Source organism: Conger conger, chromosome 2 (assembly GCF_963514075.1).
Source record: "Conger conger chromosome 2, fConCon1.1, whole genome shotgun sequence".
In the NCBI taxonomy this organism is placed as follows: Eukaryota; Metazoa; Chordata; class Actinopteri; order Anguilliformes; family Congridae; genus Conger; species Conger conger.
This window is the reverse complement of record NC_083761.1, coordinates 10,063,810-10,086,130: the sequence shown is the minus strand read 5'-3', so window position 1 is coordinate 10,086,130 and position 22,321 is coordinate 10,063,810. Positions and strand designations below refer to the sequence as shown.

Below are 22,321 nucleotides of genomic sequence, written 5' to 3'. Positions count from 1 at the left end.
ACCTGAGTTGGATTCAACTTGTTTTATATTCAAAGGCCCTTTGTCTAAAGCAGTAGGTGTCTTGTGCTGTGTAAGTAAGTGAACTTTTCAGTGAATTTCCAGTGAAGGACTGCTGTGGTTCTCACTCAATCATGTCACGTACAGTATGCTTGTTCTTTAATTACAGTACTTGAATAGTTTTACAAACATTTATGTTCCACACCTTCTATGACTTATGTGGTATTACTATGTTTTTTTTGCAATTACATTCAGTTTGATTGGTCTTGTCTGCACTGTGGTCACAAGATACAGTTGGCCTACTAAGAGGGAGAAGCATAATTATAAACACTTTGAAAATGAATAAGTGCATTTATAACAAGTGTTAATCACGTGCTGTTAAAAATTCAGAAACCTTGAGGTCCTTCCACTGCTTATTAACTCCGATATTACAATGTGCTCACTGTACACTCAGAAATAGCCATTGGTATTTTTCCCAGGTCAAAAGTAGTTAAAATGGTGTTTTTAACCTGTCATGAAAAACACCCGGAATTAGAAAGCGTGTTTATTTCAGAGGGGAGTCCATTAGCATGCGTGAAATACGGTACATAAGACTTCAATAAACAGATGAAAGGAGAGAAAAAGAGAAAAGGGGTTGGCTGGGAGTCATGCGTAGCTGTGTAAAAATGGCCAGGGTATTAGCATATGTATAGGGAGAGGGGGTGGGGTATATCAACGAGATGCTCTCTGACATGATTCGGTGAAGAGATGCAGAGATCACACAGGCCAAACAAACCGGCGGCCATTTTCTTCCGCAACGACATTACAACTGGCCTAAAGCCGGTATGACCACCGGTCATTCAGCGGGACAGCCTGTCACCATTATACGCTTTCGACTGGGAAAAATACTGTCAAAATATTGAATCCAGTTTTTTTATAGATTACCACTAACGATACATAACTTGTGGACTGAGAACTGCGCTCGAGCAGAAACTGTAATCGTGATGTGAAGCTTTTTGGGGGGGGCTCTGCATTGGTGACATCAGGCAGCACAGCCTTTCTGAATGCGCACAGTACGACTTGATCACTTGAAAGCCTGAGCAGTCAGAAAGTATCTTGCGAGTCTGACAACTAACAGCTCTGTTACGCACAGTGTATCGTGCTCTGCTTTCTCAGTTCCACTTTCGTACCGTTGCAGCAGCATCTGTAATATATATATTCTTATTAATTCCCCAGATGTCAAATCAGGATGGTTGTGCCTCTCGCTGTCTTTGTGAAACGAAACCTAAAAGCGCGGGGAAATGAGATTCACACCAATTCACTGTGGTAGGTACGGCAGAGGCGCGATTCATTTGACAGAACAGTGTGAGGCGCGGGCTGCGGTGGGTTGAGGTGGGCTGTGGTGGGTTGGGGAGGGTTGGGTAGGGTGGGGGGGTGATGGCGATTCGTCAGGGGGGTTCGTGCCACACTTCCCTCCAGAGTGGTGATGTCGGTCGGTCAGTCGGGGGGTGGGGGGTATGTCGGCACTTCTGCCCGGGGGTCGGTCGGTTGGTCGGGGGGGGGGGATATGTCGGCACTTCTTCCCGGTGGTGGTTCAGGGGGTCCAAGCGGCGATTCTCCCCGGCTGTGGTGGTGGTCGGTCGGGTTTGGGGGGGGATATGTCACCCTCCCCCCCAGTGGTGGTTAGGGGGGGGGTGTACGCTGCGATTTTCCCCGGCTGTGGGGCTGGTCGGTCAGTCGGGGGGGGGGGGGGGATATGTCACCCTCCCCCCCGGTGGTGGTTCAGGGGGTCTACGCCGCGATCCTCCCCGGCTGTGGTGATGGTCGGTCAGGGGGGAGGATATGTCACCCTCCCCCCCGGTGGTGGTTCAGGGGGTCTACGCCGCGATCCTCCCCGGCTGTGGTGATGGTCGGTCAGGGGGGAGGATATGTCACCCTCCCCCCCGGTGGTGGTTCAGGGGGTCTACGCCGCGATCCTCCCCGGCTGTGGTGATGGTCGGTCAGGGGGGGGGATATGTCACCCTCCCCCCCGGCGGTGGTTTGGGGGGGGGGGGGTCTACGCCGCGATCCTCCCCGGCTGCTTCAGGCTGAAGCCTCCTCCGGTGAAGCGGGGGCCGTCGGTGCGCTGAGGCTGGATCAGCGCCGGGCCCATCTGAGCCGAGCTCCTCTCCTTCTCCCTGTGGGGCACATGCAGCAGTCAGCAGGGGTACCGCCGTTCCCCAAACAGCGGGCGCCTCCGAGCGAAGCCTCTTTTACCCGCACGCTACCCAACGGGCCTTCGTCGCCCGTTCTGCGGCGCTTTCCGGCCGACATGCCCCTCTTTCACACACACACCCCTATCTTCCCTCCCCGCTCAGCGCTCACAAGCCGAGCTGTTATTCCGTTAGTGATTAAGACGTTTGGCAACTGCCGAAAAAACCAATTGCCTTGTTCCGGATAACAAACGAAAGATGAATTTTATGCAGAAGCCCCCGAATATGCTGAGCGTTGGATCTGGGGCCAGACATCTGCGGAGGCAGCTTTCATCTCCGTCCATTTATGTGACTTATGACATCACCGTCAACTCGGGCTAATGCTTTCTGACAATACAGAAATCAGCTCCGTACGTAATTACATTCTCAAAGCTCCACGTGGGAGAAAGAGGAGGGGGGGAGGGGGGGGTATGCTTTTAAAAAACTGCACACTAATCAAGCTGGAAGCCGTGTTTTTGTTTATTGAAGGGCGGCGGGTTCAGTGAGCATGAGAGAGACTGACAGATACCCCACGCAGAGGCCAAAAGGAGGATCCGTACAGCAGCAGTTTGAGCGAGACTGTAACTGTGCGCTAGCGGGGAGCAGCCCTTTTCCTGGAGTGTCACAGCATTCTCCAGTTATTCATTTCTTTTACAATAATGGTTTATTTGCCAAACTACTAATTAATTATCAGGATAGCATTTCAGCTGTAATTATTCCATGTTATGACAGGTGAGGTTAAAGTTGCAGGTATTTATGCATTCCAGGTGTTGACATATGTGTGTGTGTGTGTGTGTGTGTGTGTCCACATAAAAAAGAAAGTACTTTCTAGTTTTGCTAGTGCAAAATCAGCACATAGACCATTGCCTGAAATTATTTGCATGATATGTCACCAAAAACATATCACATTCTATAACACTTACAGTGTTAAGGGAATCTGCAGATCCCACACTAAAACCAGACACAAACCACAGCTTAATTACCACCAATGCAACAAAGGCTTGTAAACCTGTTATCATTATTACATCATTCTTACAACCCTCCTCATAAATTATCATTTTTGTTTTATTATACACAAAGAAGCCATGTCATTATGCCACTCAAATAATAAATAATAAATCCCTCTAAGGGAATCACACAGCACTATTTCAAGGCAAGCGTGTTATTAAACTGAGGGGTAGACCGACTGAGAAAAAATACAAACAACAGCTGTGGCTGTTATCGGCATCATAATAATGACAGATTCACTAAAGTACTGATGCAAATCAACTGAATGCATAACCGAAGCCCAATATAGCTTGAGAGGACAGTTCGCTAATGTTATGCCCATTAGACCTGCGGGTCAAGGAAAGTTTCATCTTCTCAGCTGCATTACTGTTTATATCTGGAGCTGAGAGCGATTATTTTTTAATCTAAAAAACAGGTCTCGGTGTCAAGTTACCCAACTGCAAAAATAAAGTACAAATTGGCTTTGCTCACACCTATTTTTAGTGCTGATCCGATAACTACTGGAAACTGCCCGTTATTTCACCAGCGGTTCATTTTAATTTTGTGCACAAATAACGGTGAAGGAATAGAAAATGACAAAATAAGGAGCCAGGTGCTACAAATGAGGTGGGTTAAATGTCCTATTGGAGGTGGGTTAAACGAACCTATTCATTATTTCTTGGAGATTACCGTCTCAATTCATAGAACTGGGCCATTTTAAATTAATATTTTTTTCATTGAAGTAACATGGTCATTGGACCTTTCTTAATATCCGTCTCTAAACAATGAAACAGCCTTCTCAAACTATAGTAGGAAACTAATTACATGGGGCAGGTTCAATGTCACCTCTGTCATTAAGCAATTGTAGCCTTGCATGGATTATATAATTGCATGACTCTGTTAACCTAAAGAGCGATAGCAAACAGGAAGACTCATTACCGTGGGGGTGTTTAAAGAAACCCATGCTTATTGTGAGTGGTAATTTGCAATCATCTTTGCAAATCAGACACACCCCGTACTGAGCCCCATATTCATAGAAATGTTGTAATTTTGACTGTGATATTTATGCAGTTAACACAGTTTAAATATGCATGCCCCAAACATTGCACAATGCCTCTTTTTCCCTGGTAGTGAAGTTGCTTCACCGTGGGTGCTTTGTGAATCGTAATGTAACTTTTTCTAGTGCTTGCAATGTTTTAATGGGTGCTAAAGCAATCCTTTTGTGGATTTCGCCCTCAGAATTTTAAACACTTGTTTGGGAAAATACGGATTAGTTTTACAAGAGCTTTGACGCCTCTGGGGCTTCCAGATCCCTCTATCAGTGCTCCATCATTAGGGGCGACCTATATTAGGGCTTTTGTGAGTGAAGTGGAGGGGAAGTTTACATCCAGGATACGGATCTCCAGCTCCTTTCAGAGAATATGAAATGAGAAATCAACCGTGTTTTCCTATTACCAAGAAATTTCACTCATTTTTTTCTCGTTTTGAGTTGTCAGTAGAAGGCTATTACTTGCGGTTCTGGGAGTTGGGGCATGCAAAGGACTGAGAGTATTACTCGAGAGATTGAGAGAAACATTTTGAGAAGTCCTGAAACACCTCTATGGAAACACTCTTGTGGATGGGGGGTGGATGGGGGCAGTTGGCCTGCATGGCTCCGAAGCCAAAGGCCAGGGTTAATTAACAGAAGTGCTGGGTGGGTGCGGGGGGTGGGTTCTTTACTGGGTTTAGGCCTATAAACTGTAGGGAGAGACAGGCCCAGCCACTGTCCCGGGAGCAGTGGGCCATGTCTAAACCGCTGCAGAAGCTCTCTGACCCAGCTGCCTGGGTGGGGGTGCTCTGCCTCCCCCGGGCCACACTTCCATCACCAGGGACGGGGCTGGTGTGGCAGCTGTGAGGAAGAGGACCTTTGTCACCACGGCTACAGAGGCCCTCCAGCTCCTCTGTACTCGTGGGACCGAACAGAAGCTGCCGCTAGCGGCCCTGCTAGCGGCCTGCTAGCAGCCCAGTTGCTTTTCCGGGGAGGAGGGGCCCAGTACAGCAGCAAGCCTGCCTTTCACACAGGCACAACCGAAGCCGGAGTAGTCACAAGGGTCACAGTGCCACCCCACAGCCAACAAAAAACCCTTACCTCGCACCCTAAACAAAGGGCCCGCTAGCACACATCCTACCTTAAACCCTCCCCCTGCGCGGACGACGCCCTCCTGCCCACTCAGGCTCCACCGCTGGTGCTGTCACCAGGGCCCCGGGGGGAGCGTGCTGTCACCAGGGCCAAGAGTGACGGTGCTCCCCCATACCGCAGCAGACATGCTGGCCACTGGAGGCTCTGGAGCATATGGGCATATCAGCTAGGAGACTCGAGTGACTCCAGAGCAGATGTACACTGAAAGGGTGCTGCGCTACCCACAACCCCCGGGACCACACTCTTAGCACAGCCTCCATTCCGGCTCTCGATGTAAAAATGTTTTTCTTTTTCTTTTTTTCAGTTTTTTTTTTTTGTTGGCATGTTGAGGAATTCTGTACGTTCCTCGTTTCTGTTTTTTTCCCGTGCCCTCCTTCACTGCTTCCTAAACGTCTGCCACTGAGTCACTTTATGTTCTGAGAGCCACTCGCTGCTGCCACAGCGCCAGGTCTTTCTGCAAGAGTGCAAATAAGGCGGCGCAATTGCTGAAGGTTTTCATGACAAATGCGTCTGGTGATTGGCCTAGGCGATTGGCCTAGGTGATTGGGTGATTGGCCTGCTGTTTTCCTTGCGGTCGGGCTGTTGGACGTGTGCTGTTTGGGGAGAGGCCGGGGGGAGGGCATTTCAAAAGTAACACTGATTGGCTTTTTTTCCTTGCTCCCCTGAAACTATGAATTCAAACAGACAGGCTGCAGTATAAAATATTGATGGCTTCAAGCATCAGAAAACAGGGGTTGGGCACTGCATATTTAGCACATAATTAAAACTGTAAACCAATATAGGGTCACACTTTACAATAAGGTTCATGAATTGGCATTAACTAATGTAGTTCTTTTTATTTAACATAATGAAGCATGGAATCCATAAATTTGTTAACAACTAATTAACATATTTGTTATATGATATTTATACATTGGCAAACCATAGGATGAACTTATAATTAGCTAAGCATTAACAAATACATGAACTAACTTTTTCATTACAATATGAATTCACAATAACTAATGTAGTTGTCAACATGAATTAATGATACAAATACATTAACAGAGCTCAACAGATTAATTTCTCAGTAGTAGTTAGTTAACAACACCATTAGTTCAAGCCAGTTCATGGAACCTCATTGTAAAATGTTACCAAATATTTCACACAAAACCATCCCACTGTGAACCACAAAAACCACTCACCAACTGCCTGCAAAATCATGGAAACATTAATTAAATTAATTAATTAATTAATTCATTATCCTAACCCACTTATCCTGAACAGGGTCGCAGGGGGCTGGAGCCTATCCCAGCATACATTGGGCGAAAGGCAGGAATACACCCTGGACAGGTCGCCAGTCCATCGCAGGGCACACACACCATTCACTCACACACTCATACCAATGGGCAATTTAGTCTCTCCAATCAGCCTAACCTGCATGTCTTTGGACTGTGGGAGGAAACCGGAGTACCCGGCGGAAACCCACGCAAACACGGGGAGAACATGCAAACTCCGCACAGAGAGGCCCCGGCCGACGGGGATTTGAACCCAGGACCTCCTTGCTGTGAGGCGGCAGTGCTACCCACTGCACCATCCGTGCCGCCCATCATGGAAACAGTAAATCATCAATTATTATGCATGGTTTGACAGTTAGGGCAATACTAAGATAATAATAGGGAAGTATTGGCCTCATATGTAATTTAAACATAATGACATTTTTTGTCAGCCAATGCTCAGAAGACTAATTATTATGTATTCATTTTTTCTCTAATGCAATTGTTTCTGTTCATTACGATATTGGCCATTATGATAGAGCACAGGAATAGTGTATACCTCCTCCCCCCCATCCATCCATCCATCCATCCATTATCTGAACCCGCTTATCCTGATCAGGGTCGCAGGGGGGCTGGAGCCTATCCCAGCATACATTGGGCGAAAGGCAGGAATACACCCTGGACAGGTCGCCAGTCCATCGCAGGGCACACACACCATTCACTCACACACTCATACCAATGGGCAATTTAGTCTCTCCAATCAGCCTAACCTGCATGTCTTTGGACTGTGGGAGGAAACCGGAGTACCCGGCGGAAACCCACGCAAACACGGGGAGAACATGCAAACTCCGCACAGAGAGGCCCCGGCCGACGGGGATTTGAACCCAGGACCTCCTTGCTGTGAGGCGGCAGTGCTACCCACTGCACCATCCGTGCCGCCCATCATGGAAACAGTAAATCATCAATTATTATGCATGGTTTGACAGTTAGGGCAATACTAAGATAATAATAGGGAAGTATTGGCCTCATATGTAATTTAAACATAATGACATTTTTTGTCAGCCAATGCTCAGAAGACTAATTATTATGTATTCATTTTTTCTCTAATGCAATTGTTTCTGTTCATTACGATATTGGCCATTATGATAGAGCACAGGAATAGTGTATACCTCCTCCCCCCCAGTGAACACAAAATGGCGATTAGGAGTGCTCTGGTCAGGGAATTGAAAAAAAAAGTGACCATCCAGTAAATAAAAGACCCTCGACACGGGTTGAGATTCTGTAACTTCTCATTTACTGTTTACACTGACGCCATAATCCCCTGTCCTCACAGCGAAATGATCCCCTGCACTGGAGTTACTTACCCAAGGACATGCACCCCCTATACAGGATGAGCTGCTGATCTGTCAGCTATCTGTAATGGAAGGTCGCATTAAACCTTTAAGCTCTAATTATATAGTGTGTTAGCGGGAAGATAAAACACTGGCGTAATGCGCAGGCTGTTCCAGGAAGCCAGAAATGTGAAACAGTCAAACACGGAGGGGGAAACAAATGTACAAATTATCCCGCCTTTGTTTTTCGCTGAAGAAAAAAACAGCGCAGATTCAGAGAAGCGGAACACGAGCTCCTTTCAAAAACAGCCAAGTATTTGCTCATGAGCTCAGTCAATAATGTCGATTGTCACATTATAATTCCGTGAATTCATTGTTGTTATAAACGTTCTGGTAGCCGACCAGTCATGAGAATGTGAAAATGTTCCTACCGTTCTATTTTATTCACTGTTTAACCCCTCAAGTCTCACCGGCCCAGGGTATGTGTTTTTTTTGCATTAATTCCTTTTTCTTTTACAGTGCAATTTTCAATCAATATGGTAGCAGGATATACCGTTCCAAAGCATTAAAACCCACTGTTCAATTTGCATAACCTACGTATCTGTATAATCTATTTTAAAATGCCACAACAGTGACAACAGTTCCTTATTTTGTAACGTGGGTTGGAAAACAATCTTGGGGGGACCTCGTCTTCTGTGCATTTTGGAAATCCACAGACAACACAAATCAAGGTATTGTCAGTGTCCTTTTCACGACAAGAGTCCAACGAACCAAATGCATAATAGTTTATAATTCTCAAAAACCACAATAATCTGTATCCACTCAAAAACAGAAAATATTTTTAGTGAGGAAAAAAGCTTTCACTTCCACAATGTTTGAGCTTTCGTTTTAGTAATATTTAGAGTAATTCTGACACATTCTGCAAAACCAACCCCAAAGGGTTACCTTTCAGAAGAGACCAGGATTATGCCTGTAGTCAAAAGGGTTCGAGAATAGAAACCATTTTCTTTTGGAAATGACATTTTCAAGCTTGTGTCAAGAAAAGGGGGCGATACTAAAGGGGTTAAAGGAAGTCCACAGCCTTTTTTTAACCACAAACTTTGCGAGTTAGACAGGTAAGCCAGCCTGTCACGACTCACAGCTCACAGGAATAGCGTGCAGGCCAGAAAGAGGCAGAGTACATGTAGCATGTAGCATGCAGGCCTGCTGTAAGTTATGCTTGATCACTTCTCATTACTTGCCCGTGTTTGCATCACTGCTCATAAACACAGCCACGTCTAGGGTAGAGGGGAAAATGCAATAAACCGTAGCCTCATTAGCATACAATTTATTGCACACTTGTCAACTTTCCGGGCTTATCCTGTCTCTCTTTTAAAGCGATAGCATCAAGCTGGGTTCACCCATCAGCTATAAGATACTAAATCCTTCCATTTATCCAAGCTGCTAATTTTAAAAAATGCACAGGAAATTATGTTTTTTTTTTTTTTGAAGGGGACTAAGATCCATTGACGGGAGGGTGTACTTAAGAATTTGTCACAGCGAGGAGGTTCTCAGAGAGCCTGCATTTCAGCACAAAGTAACTAACATACTCAGTCCATTATTCATCATTAAATACTGCAACACATTCTCTTTTTTTGCCAAGAACACAAAACTGGTCAAGCGTCATTTTATGAAGTTATGTGAACTCTTATGAACAAAAAATGAAGATAATTTTTTTTTTCTTATGTCGAGGAGACATTTTGATTACAGCGCATTTGGTTCAGTTAAGTGAAGCTGGATGAAATGAGTTTGCCGTGTAGAGTACTCTTGTGTTTTTTTTTGTTTTTTTTTACAGCCTGCAATTTAGTCCTCCAGCAGCATGGGGCCGACGCAGGCACGGACGATAGCAGGGCTCCCGCCGCGTTATTTCAGCCCTCTCAGTATGAGTCCCTCAACCAAGCCTCTTCACTTAATACTGTAATTTGCTGGGCTGTACCCAACTCATGACGACTGGTTAATCTTCATCTAATGAATCACATGCAATTACCCTGTTCTGTGTTAAGACTACAGCGTTTGCAGTCAGGCAGTGGATTTCGGCTGTGCTAATCGGGTTGCCGCTGATAATTCAGGGCCCTGAATTAAGTGGCTAGAGCTCCTGCTTTAACTCAATCCTGGATTGTTTAACTGACTGCATCTCAATGCAGTCAGTTACGCTCTGGATAAGAGTGTCTGCCAAATGCCAATAATGTAATGTAATGTGTCAGCCCACAGAATGTTTAAAATGCATTTTTAAATATAAAAGTTTGATTTTGAAGGAGAAAAAACATCAAATCTTACTCCATATACTTTTCTCTCTCTCTCTCTGATGTTCAGCTTTAAGATCACAGATATTTAATGGAGTTTTGTGAAAATACAGTACTGGGGAGATACCTACAATTAGAGTCAGCACACATTCTACAATGAAGCAGAAATGTGTTGCCAAAGTTTCTTCATATATTATCTTTCCACCTCTTATTACTGTTTTCATTCTCCATTCTCCATTGGAGACAGAGCTTCCAAAACAGGAGCCAAATCTGGATTCAATGTCCTCACGAACAGAAACTACAGAAAAATCATCCTTAATTCATTGACTTCCCTACACTGTGAATACAGCATGTTACTGTAGGCCATTTCATTAACCCCTGGAGATGTATGGCGGTTGGTTATTGAAGACTAAAGTGGGGAAAGTGAAATCACGAGAACTCAGCCCTCGCACAGCGTGAAATGAATTCATTCATGGAAATTCCTTTGGTGGCCAGAGCAGGTACAGCCACTCAATGTCAGTGGACTGACTTCATCGTAATTTATCTGCCTTTTGAAAGGTATCGTCCCTGCGAGCACCATTATGTTACACGACTAATTCCTCTGAAGGACCGGCACAAGGGCAGGCAGCAGAGTCACAGTCAAACAGAAATATCTACACTGTTCTACCCATTCACAGACAAAGACAAAAGGGAGCAAATGCCCCGACTAATCTTGTAAAAGTGTAAAAGATTACACAGATCACTTTTCATGTGCGACCTTTGCACTGTGTAACCAGGGTAATGGAGATGTTCCATCAAGCGTAGCCTTTGTGAGATCTGTCTGCTGCTCCAGATCAAAAGTATCGACACACTTGGCTTAGCCTTCTGCAAAGAAAAATTCCAATTAACATAATTTAATGTTTTTTTCTCTTCCTCATTCATACTCATGAATACCATAGTGCTTCAATCCAGGGGAAGAAATTATATTTAATTACAGGATTGAAAAATGTGCATCATGTTCTATGAGGAATTTTTTTCTTCTCAACAAATTGATTGAATTTCAAACGATTTCCCCAAATTGACTGAATTTAAAAAGGAACTGACCCCAACTCTCAGCGTCGCAAACTAAGACCGCGGGAGCGCCCGCCTCGTACCCGGCTAGTACCATTTCACTTTAATACATACATTAATTAAATAAATAAATAAAGCACATGCCCATGTCCCCACCTGGTATTAGTTCCATTACTCTAGTCTTCGCTCTGAGGACACAGTGGTGTGTGTGTGTGTGTGTGTGTGTGTGTGTGCTAAGCTTCCCGTCAGTGTGTGTCCTCTGGGGTCTGCCTGGCACCGTTGTGGATGGCGGTTAGCTTTGGTTCAATGGGAGATTTACAAGTCCTGCAGATCCTGTCGAGTGCAATAAGCTCCCACATTACGAGCGAGGCGGAGTGTCCACTGTGTCTGCCGGTGCGCCCTGTCGTCGGTAACGCCGCGATAAAAACACCGAGCATCACTGTTCTGACTCGGGGTATTGTCACACAATGCTTCCTTGAATAAAAAACGTGTTCCTATTCAAGTGCAAGATGGCAGCGCAGTTCCATATGCACTCACTAAGCCCTTGATTAGGAACATTTTTACTTTATTACACCTACTTATTCATGCGATTTATCTAATTGGCCAATTGTGTGGCAGCGGTGTAATGCATGCAATCATGTAGATATGGGTCAGGAGCTTCAGGTAATGTTCACATCAACCAACCATTGTTGGTGGCAGACAGGGTGGTTTGAGTATCTCAGAAACTGCTGATCTCCTGGGAATTTCACATACACTAGTCTCTAGAGTTTGCAAAAAACCAAAAGAATCCAGTGAGCAGCAGTTCTTCAGACAGAAACACCTTGTTAATGAGAGACGTCAGTGGAGAAGGGCCAGACTGGTCAAAGCTGACAGGAAGGTGACAGTAATGCAAATAACCACACATTGCAACAGTGGTATGCAGAAGAGCATCTCTGAACACACCACGCATCAAACCTCTAAGTGGACAGGCTACAGCAGTCGAAGTCTAAATAATAAGTGGTGTAGAGCACCACATAGGCCAATCTACAAATAGAAGCTCACTGAAATTCAATATGGATAACAGTCTGAGCAAATCACAAATTCCACTGTGTGTGAAAAACAGTACATGTCTGGACAGGAACTCCAAGGATGTCTGAAACACAGTGGATTTTTCAATATCACGCAAAGTTGCTCTTACAAAAAAAAAGGTTTGTTTCTCTGTTCACCAGCCTGATATTGTAAATGCATGAACGCTGGAAGGAGATGGGACTCTGAGAAAGACTGCAATCGCAAATCCCACAAAACAAAGTGAGACGGGTGAGAATGAAAGCAATGCAGCATTGTAATCAGCTCAAAATGTTTTTTGCCGAACCTAAATGAAATGGGCAAGGGGACTGTTGAATTTCCTTCCACGGGAGCATTGCGCATTTCCAGACAGACCCAGATCACGTAGAAAAACAGAAGGGACTATTGCTGTAAATAGATATGTACCCGTTCCCTTCTACACGTCCACACCGGGAACTGATGGCTTTGTCCATCTTTTACGCGCACATTGTTTTGTCCGACAGCTTCCGTATCATACGCGCTTCTCAGGCGCGGACGGCGGAGGTGCGTCCTCCGCGAAATGAAATATCCTTTTAAAACGCATCTTAAATTAGATGGAATAAGGCGCGTCTGTCGGGGTGACATTAAGTTCTACTTGGCCACCTCCAGCAGCTTTTCCAAGGAATCAATGGAGGTGAACAGGGAGGCAGGGAGAGAAAATGTTGTTTTTCTGATGAGATGAGCTCCATGCTCTGTGAGCACATCAAGCGGGGGGAAAAAGGCGATGAGGACACAATAGGAATCAGCTCTCGCGCTGCGAATCACTGAAAAAGACGAGGAAAGAGAAGAGGAGGATGGGGAGGCTGCTTCTTTAGGCATGTCTTAATTCACACATCCAGACACTCCTATGGCCATGGTTACAGAAATCCCACCTGTCTGTTCTTGTTGTTGTCAAGGCAACAATTAAAACACTTCATACATCCCGGTGCAGTATGCGTAAGGCACCGCACCTTAGTCGTGCCATAGGAAGGCAGATCTCACCGGCCAGCCATTTTAAACACTGGACGGTCAGTGATAATTATCCATCCGGGCCCTGCATTATTTATGCCACCTTTTAAAATTCATTAAAGTCATTTAGCCTCGTCTAAAACCTGCCATTATCGATTGACTTTACTGTAATTGCTGCTTTAAGACCTCAAAGATTTTCTGCCTGGTGATTAAGAATGTAGAAAGTGTGGCTTGCAACTAACATATGCTAATGAGAAGCATAAAAGCAGCACAGACAGCAGTATTTCACCCCGGCTCAGGGCGGGCTGCTTCTCCACTCTGCCCATTCACTGAAAAATAATGAAAATCATGCCAGTGTTTCAGGAAATTATGTCCAATTCAGGGATCTTTGCTCACATCAATATTTCGCCTTCGGCTCTTTTTTAAAAGACTTGTTGACTGGTCGTTTCTGTTCAATAGCCATATTAACAAAGAATCATCTCAAGATTTTGATATGTATTTATTTCATTTTTATATACTTTATTTATTTATTTTTGGGCGGTGGGGGGCTGGCAGCATAAGTTACTGTGGAGTGAAATTATCCAACATAGCCTGTGACACGCTTTTTAAAGTGCGCGTGCTGTTCTCATTATCAAGACCTACTCTCATGAATTGCATCTTTGAGCTGGTACTTTTGGGTTTCTGTTTCAAGTGTTTTGTTTTCCTGAGAAAATGCACTCCTTCCCCGGGCTGAGAAACCCAGCGCAGTCACACACCCACAGACAGCCCCGTCTGCCCCGGTGCCTGAAACAGGCCCGGTGAAAACACCCAGGGAGTTCTCACCCAACTACAGGAAGGGGAAGAAACACATTAGGTCAGCAGATGGCAGAAACAGTCTCCATGCAGCCGCTCAATCTGTGGCCATTTTCAAAGGTGGGCACTGAACTTCCTGTGAATGCACTGAGCTCACACCGCTCAGCTCTGAACCCAATCAGCATTCCTCCTTCATTTGGACTCACGCTTAAGTGCTAATATGCATGTTCATCGGCAGCTTCAGCGATGGGAAGAAAAAACAAACATTTGACCTGTTTTCAAACAACATTTGCCCATAATTTTGCTTTCAGGGTGGACATTAATTACAGCTTTTCTTCACAAACTCGTTATGGTGAGCTTGTTTTAGTCATGGCTGAACTTGTCAAACTACATCAAGAAGAAAATAATAATTGATTTGAACCTCCTGAGACCCTGCATCCTCAAACAAGGACTTCCCTGAGCTCTACACAGTATTTCTCTGAACACAAGAGACATTCATTAAAATGACACATTAATTGGGAAATACTTTCACTGCAACACGTCATCCAAGACACTTATATTATGTCAAAAAAATGGAAAACACTTCAGCACTTTCTTTTCTCCAGGGACTAAGGTTAATTGTTAGTTAAGAACAGATGTTGATTGAATCTCAAGGTAGGTATTTGTCGGTTAAGGTTAAGGTTAAGGATAACTATCATCTGAATGTATGACACCGTAAGTTTCTTCAGTATGTCTTAGCTCTATACAGACTGCAGTATGGATGAGGAAATCAATAACGGAAACTAACTTTCCTAGCCAGCGGCATATTGGTTTGGTATTTTAAAACTTTCCCAGAAATATTTGATGTCTGTAATGCTGCCGATTATCATCTCTCAGTGAATAAACAGTAGTATATGATATTATATACAGAGAGACGCATTGGGCTTTTGTCACCTTTATGCCTCAGTCCTGAACATTGAAGAAATTAATGTATATACATGCACACATACATCCAAATGCACGCAAAACACACATACACACGGCCACACATGCACACATATATCCAAATGCACGCAAAACACACATACACACGGCCACACATGCACACATACATCCAAATGCACGCAAAACACACATACACACGGCCACACATGCACACATATATCCAAATGCACGCAAAACACACATACACACGGCCACACATGCACACATACATCCAAATGCACGCAAAACACACATACACACGCCCACACATACGCACACATATATCCAAATCCACGCACACACACACACACACACATACACACGCCCATACACACGCACACATATATCCAAATGCACGCAAAACACACATACACACGCCCACACACACCCACACATGCACACATACACACGCCCACACATGCACACATATATATCCAAATGCACGCACATACACACACACACATATACACATGCCCATACACACGCACACACATATGCAAATGCACGCAAAACACACATACACACGCCCACACACGCACACATATATCCAAATGCACGCAAAACACACATGCACACGTCCACACACACGCACAGATGCATCGAAATGCACGCACATACATACACACACAAACATATATCCAAATGCACGCAAAACACACAAACACACGCCCACACACACGCACACATATATCCAAATGCACGCAAAACACACATACACACACCCACACACACACACACATATATCCAAATGCACGCAAAACACACATACACACGCCCACACACGCACACATATATCCAAATGCACGCAAAACACACATGCACACGCCCACACACACGCACAGATGCATCAAAATGCACGCACATACATACACACACCCACACACAAACAGAAGCATCGAAATGCACGCACACACGCCCACACGCACACATACATTGAAATGCGCACATACACACACACACACACACACACACAAATGTATGTTATGCTGTCAAAAACAAAAGATCAAAGTTCATCGCTACTTCTCACTGTTGCTGTAGTAACTCGAGAGAAAAACAAAATCATGTCTTGTTGTCTATTTTTACATTAGTCAAATTGCTTTATGTAAAAATGAAAAATATATTTAGCAAAGAGACTCTTAATGGAAATTGTCTCTAAAATGACTGCATTGTAATCTTCATAGAAATTGATACTAGCTCACTGGTTTCCAGTTTAGACAGGGAAGAAAGAGGAGACATTTTTTTTTTCCATAATTCTTTCCTTGATAATAGCTAGCTTGCTAAACTTTAATCTCAGATAAAAGGCTGTTCCCACATATCTGTGGCTTGTCCGAGGACGGAAGCTGTTTTTGTTGCTATAGCCCTTTGTTGTTATGATAAATGGTGCGGTGCCTAGTGGGTGCATTTATCTGTATGTATTATACGTGGGTGTGGGCATGTATGCGTGTGTGGGATGTGTGTGTGTGTGTGTGTGTGTATGTGTGTAGGTGGGTGGGTGGGGGGGTGGGGGGTGGGAGGTGGAGGTGGATAATGAACATTAATATAGCCACCTCTGCCCCCAATATCTGTTGAATTGATTTTTCTTGCAATATTTTTTTCCATCTAAAAGGTTCACAGACAGAATGTATGGAGGAAAGGCGGTAGTTTGTTAACTTGCGTATATTCCTACCTAAAATAGGATTGCAGACCTAAATATAAGCAATATTTTAAGAAAATTAAGACATTATATTATTAAATCCTGTCCCACCAAATTGTTTATACATTATGCCGCATACTGTATACTTAATAATCTATAGTCAGATGTATTTTGTTTTTACTGATGATGACCAGGGAGGCCTGTAGCGTAGTGGTTAAGGTAAAATGACTGGGACCCGCAAGGTCGGTGGTTCAATCCCGGTCTAGTCACAATAAGATCCGCACAGCCATTTGGCCCTTGAACAAGGCCCTTAACCCTGCATTGCTCCAGGGGAGGATCGTCTCCTGCTTAGTCTAATCAACTGTACGTCGCTCTGGATGAGAGCGTCCGCCAAATGCCACTAATGTAATGTAATGTAATGTAATGACCGGATTGGACAGAAATCCAAGGAGGAGCGTTAAGACTAACAGGTAAAGTATTCTATAAGAAGGACGTTTCTGAAGACCCTCGCCCGGCTGTCAGCCATTCCTTAGCATATCATGTTCTGCACAAAGATGACATTGGATGACGCTCAAAGCTGGGGCACTCAGCGACAGGTCTCCAATTTTCCAGCCGGCTGATTTTAGTCTTCACAAGTTGCGCGTTTCATCCTTCGGAAATGTATATTTGAGGAATCGTTTCGGAGATGCCAAAAGCTCTCGTAGGCGTCTGGTCATCGGAGATACCGAAGGTCAGCCCCAGCTGTAACGCACGCAAACCCGGGTCTTTGAAGCGTCGGCGAGCCTCAGTCAAGCAATGTCAGAGCCTTGAAAGGGCCGCGATTCAGTTTCCCTCACAGCAATCTTACCTGGAATGGTGCTCTTTGCGCTTCTGAGCAAGGTACTTCTTCTTGACATTTTGCAGCTCGTGATCCAATCTCTCCGTCTGGTATTTGTACTCCTGCGTTTGAGACTCGCACATGTTCAGCTCCGACGACAACGCCTGGGAACACAAACGGGCGGAAAAAAAAACAACAAAAAACAAAAAAGAACAATCAATTAGCCATAAAAAGCGAATCTTACTCACTACAGTATTTATCACTGTTCATTGTCTGTCTCCAGTCAATCATTTCAATTCTATAATGTATATTTAATCACGTTCTTCAGATTTGACTTACACAAATACACTAATAATGAGGTGTCCTAATAGCCAGTGACAAGCATCTTTATAGCCACAGTCTCCTAATGCACTCAGTGGCCAGAGACTGTGGCTATAAATAAGAGAATTAGAGAAACGCCTGAACGTCACAACAAAACCTAATTGGAAACAAGTCCATAAAACATGAAATTTAAATGAACTTCTAGGTGTTTTCCATTAAAATACTAAATTGATAGCTTTGGAGGATTAGCTCTATATTGTCATATATGCACAGTAAAATATACAGTGTTAATTCAACTCGAATATATGAGTTATATCCTATGAGTCCACTTGGAAGCATATGTACTCTCATAGTTAACTTAACACTGAACATTTTACTGCGTGCCTTGGTTTCCTTGCCTATTGATTGTAATTCCCTGGATTTGTGGTCCATTTGCTTAGCCACACAGCAGGAAAGGGAGAGCAATAACTCCAATCTGCCGCAGTAATTCCTGAGGAAGTGTGAGTCTAATTCTGGGAGCGACAGAGGAGAACTGCTCAGTGGAGCCCTGGATCCAAGGTGTCGAAAAGTGCTTGGTGAGCCGCAGTACTATTTGGGCTAATTCCCTCCTCACCATTAAAGCCTATTTATTTTACGCTTGTCCATCCACAACATACACACCGCTGATCCAGCTCTTTCACCATTTAAATCAAGACAGACTCTTAAGATGGGATCTAACTCTGAACAGCTATGAGCATTTCAGACTACACCTCCACACGTTATCTGAATTGTATGCATCTTCAAAATGCAAACCACTGATTCCTGTAATGCATTATTAATATTCATGTAATATGCATCCTGCAACATTACGTTTGATTTCATTGAAAATAAATATTGTAAAAGCGTAATTCATATGCACAGATGCTGCAGAGTACATATAAAGCAAGCTAAATAAATATATTCTGGGCATCAAGTGAAATCGAAGACATTAGTATGTACAATCTAGCAATTATGCCATTTCTATCCAGTGAATACTTCATTACTAGTATCAGTGGTAATGCAATATTAAGTGGTCAGATATAGCCTTAAATGAATCAAACACAATTATTTAAAATAGAGAATAAATCATGTTAAAGCAGAATGTGTGTGCACATGAGAGCACAGTACATATTAAACGGGACTTATAAATACACTATTCTGAGCAACAAAGGAAACCTCTCACTTGTTCCTGCAACAAATCAAAAAAATTTTTTGGGGGAAAATGTCAAAATCTCTTGCAGAAGGCACAAAGACACCGCACTGCATTGGAGGATATTGGACATGACTTGGTAACTTCATCGCGCTGAATGTCATATTGTCGACAGTGCCGACAGAATAGGGGGTCTATCTGTGAAAGTCCCAGGCTGGTAGCACGTGTGGCCACACAAGCTGTACATCAGTAGCGGTGCAGATGTCGTCTCCGTGGGGCTACTCTCATGTCGTTGCTCTCGTGGAGCCTGACCGAGTGTGTGGGTGTTGGCTGGGCTCAGAGCCGCACGTCATCCTCTCCTCCCCCCCATGCTAAGTGAGCCCGCAGCCTGGCGTGTAGGGGCTCTGTGACACAACTGTCCCCGCACTCCTGCTGCAGGAAAGTGCAGGACTGGGCTTGGTGTGAGGGACCGGCACTCTCAGAATTAAGGGTAGATTTCTGTTCATCAACTAACAAATTTCCCAAATGCCAATATGAGAGGCAGCCAATCAGGGGCCGGGGCTTCAGCACTGACACACCCGTGCAATCTGGTGTTGCAATAAGTCACTTCACGCTCTGTAGCAATGAGACCGGCCAGACCGCCATGTTAGGACCCCGCCCCATCGATTGGCCTGTCACACGCAATGGTGCGCGCCTCCACTCAGCCAGGACACGCATGGTAAATAGGACCTGGCGCATCGCTGGTGACGCGGGACTAACAGGGCATGCTGAGGAGCAGCACACAGCCAAACTACTGTGTGCTGCTCATCAACTAGCTGTGTGTGCTACTGATGAACACTACTGTGTGTGCTGCTGGTGAACACTATGTGCTGCTGGTGAACACTACTGTGTGTGCTGCTAGTGAACACTATTGTGTGTGCTGCTGGTGAACACTATGTGCTGCTGGTGAACACTACTGTGTGTGCTGCTAGTGAACACTATTGTGTGTGCTGCTGGTGAACACTACTGTGTGTGCTGCTGGTGAACACTACGGTGTGTGCTGCTGGTGAACACTATATGCTGCTGGTGAACGAGCTGTGTGTGCTGCTGGTGAACACTACTGTGTGTGCTGCTGGTGAACACTACTGTGTGTGCTGCTGGTGAACACTACTGTGTGTGCTGCTGGTGAACATTACTGTATGTGCTGCTGGTGAACACTACTGTGTGTGCTGCTGGTGAACACTACTGTGTGTGCTGCTGGTGAACACTATGGTGTCTGCTGCTGGTGAACACTGTATATGCTGCTGGTGAACGAGCTGTGTGTGCTGCTGGTGAACACTACTGTGTGTGCTGCTGGTGAACACTATATGCTGCTGGTGAACGAGCTGTGTGTGCTGCTGGTGAACACTATATGCTGCTGGTGAACGAGCTGTGTGTGCTGCTGGTGAACACTATATGCTGCTGGTGAACGAGCTGTGTGTGCTGCTGGTGAACACTACTGTGTGTGCTGCTGGTGAACACTACTGTGTGTGCTGCTGGTGAACACTACTGTGTGTGCTGCTGGTGAACACTACTGTGTGTGCTGCTGGTGAACACTACTGTATGTGCTGCTGGTGAACACTATATGCTGCTGGTGAACAAGCTGTGTGTGCTGCTGGTGAACACTATATGCTGCTGGTGAACGAGCTGTGTGTGCTACTGGTGAACACTACTGTGTGTGCTGCTGGTGAACACTACTGTGTGTGCTGCTGGTGAACACTGTATATGCTGCTGGTGAACGAGCTGTGTGTGCCAGTCAAGCTGGGAGAGTAAAAGGAGAGCACTGAGGTGGACCGCGGCCACGCCTCTTGATCTCGATGAGGTCAGCGAGGTCCTGGCCTGCCATTAATGAACTGGCTTTGGTTAACGGGGGGAAATAAGAGGCGTAAACAACAGGAACTGGCACACGGCCAAAGTCCCGGCACACTGACGGCTCTGTCACTGCTTTAGCAACAGTCAGCCATGAACGATCAATACAATCCAATTCATCTAATCTAATATTTAATCAATATCCCAAATACCTGACTGAACAAAAACACACACATGATGCTTAAAATACCAGCTGACATGTGGTCAGGACGGCTTTCATTTTTATTCTTTCTTAAACTCCTCATTAAAGTCAGGAAAGCAGTATTCTTGCATTTTAGATCCAACTCCTAGAGATATGCTGCAGTCACGCAGTGCCTATTTTTGCTTCAGATTATACATATTACATGTTACTATTAGTTTTCTTCAGCAGTGAGTATGTTTAGCTAAACCTAGCCAATGGTGCCTAGGGTATACGTCTAATTAAGCCTGGCAATAAATTATCAGTAAATTAAGCCTGGAATGGCTTTACCTCTGGGCATTGGTAATTGTTACTTGTCACATGCAAATAAAGTTATGTGCTGTAGACTGCAGAGGAATAACAGATTCTGCATACTAAGGTATTTATACTGTACGAGTCCCCCAGCCTATCTGAAATATGAAGAACATTCAACATCCAGGACATGCCAAGGTTACTTAGGGCAAGCAAACCACTCTGCTTCACAGTTTTTTCTCCATTTTCTTTTAAATTACATGAATTAGCAGTTGGTACTGAACAAAATTCACTGCTGGGGTTACATCAGGAACCCCAAATGTCAGCGACTTTGCCGTATTTCATTCCTGTTGAGGCTCTTAATTAGGCAGGAGGACTAATTATTCATTTAAGTGAACCAATTCAACGGTTACAACCGAGTAATGATTTATGCGCCGATAAAAGGCTGGGCAGGGCAGCGCTTAGGGATGAGGGCTGGAGAAAACAAGCACTCCGCGCCGCGCTGCCTCCGGCGCCGTTTCTCCAGCGACTCGGGGCGAGTGAAGTAAAGACAGGAGCAGACAAGATGGACGCCGTGGAGGACCTTGAGCTGTTTTGTCTTCTCCCTCAGTGTGTGCTGGTAGATCTGAAGTTGCTCGGCAACCTCCGGCCCCGGCTGACGTGCCAGGATGCGCTTCAGCTCGACGTAGAGCCTCTCCTTCTCCTGCGGAAAGAGCAAGATTTACACCGGGTTCCTTGCGGCGTACGTGTGGCCCTGTGAGAGAATATGTCACGGAATAGCGCGAGGTGCACGGAAACACGGGGAAGACTGTGGGCCTGTGTGAGCTGGTGAGAGAGGCGGTCCGCAGCTTAACGTGGGACGCGCGGCTTAAAAGCAAAAGACGCTGACATGTGATGGAGTACCGTTAATTGGGGAGTGGGGCCAGTGATCGTGAATCTGTCACAGGCTGTAAAAGCCCTGCTTCTAGCCCGCACCCCGCACCCATC

At 45.0% G+C, this 22,321-nt stretch overlaps 1 protein-coding gene across 1 annotated transcript in view; it reads right to left on the bottom strand.

The window, feature by feature from the left end:
- Window positions 1-2,022: 2,022 nt before the first annotated feature.
- Window positions 2,023-22,321, bottom strand: part of cfap58 (cilia and flagella associated protein 58) — a 64,257-nt gene continuing 43,958 nt past the window's right edge. Inside the window, exons 16-18 of the mRNA XM_061224532.1 lie at window positions 21,918-22,037; window positions 17,559-17,692; window positions 2,023-2,153 (exon numbers count right to left, since the gene is read on the bottom strand). Of these exons, the coding sequence (XP_061080516.1) occupies window positions 2,033-2,153; window positions 17,559-17,692; window positions 21,918-22,037 (375 nt within the window). The 3' untranslated portion in view covers window positions 2,023-2,032. The remainder of the gene's footprint in view (window positions 2,154-17,558; window positions 17,693-21,917; window positions 22,038-22,321) is intronic.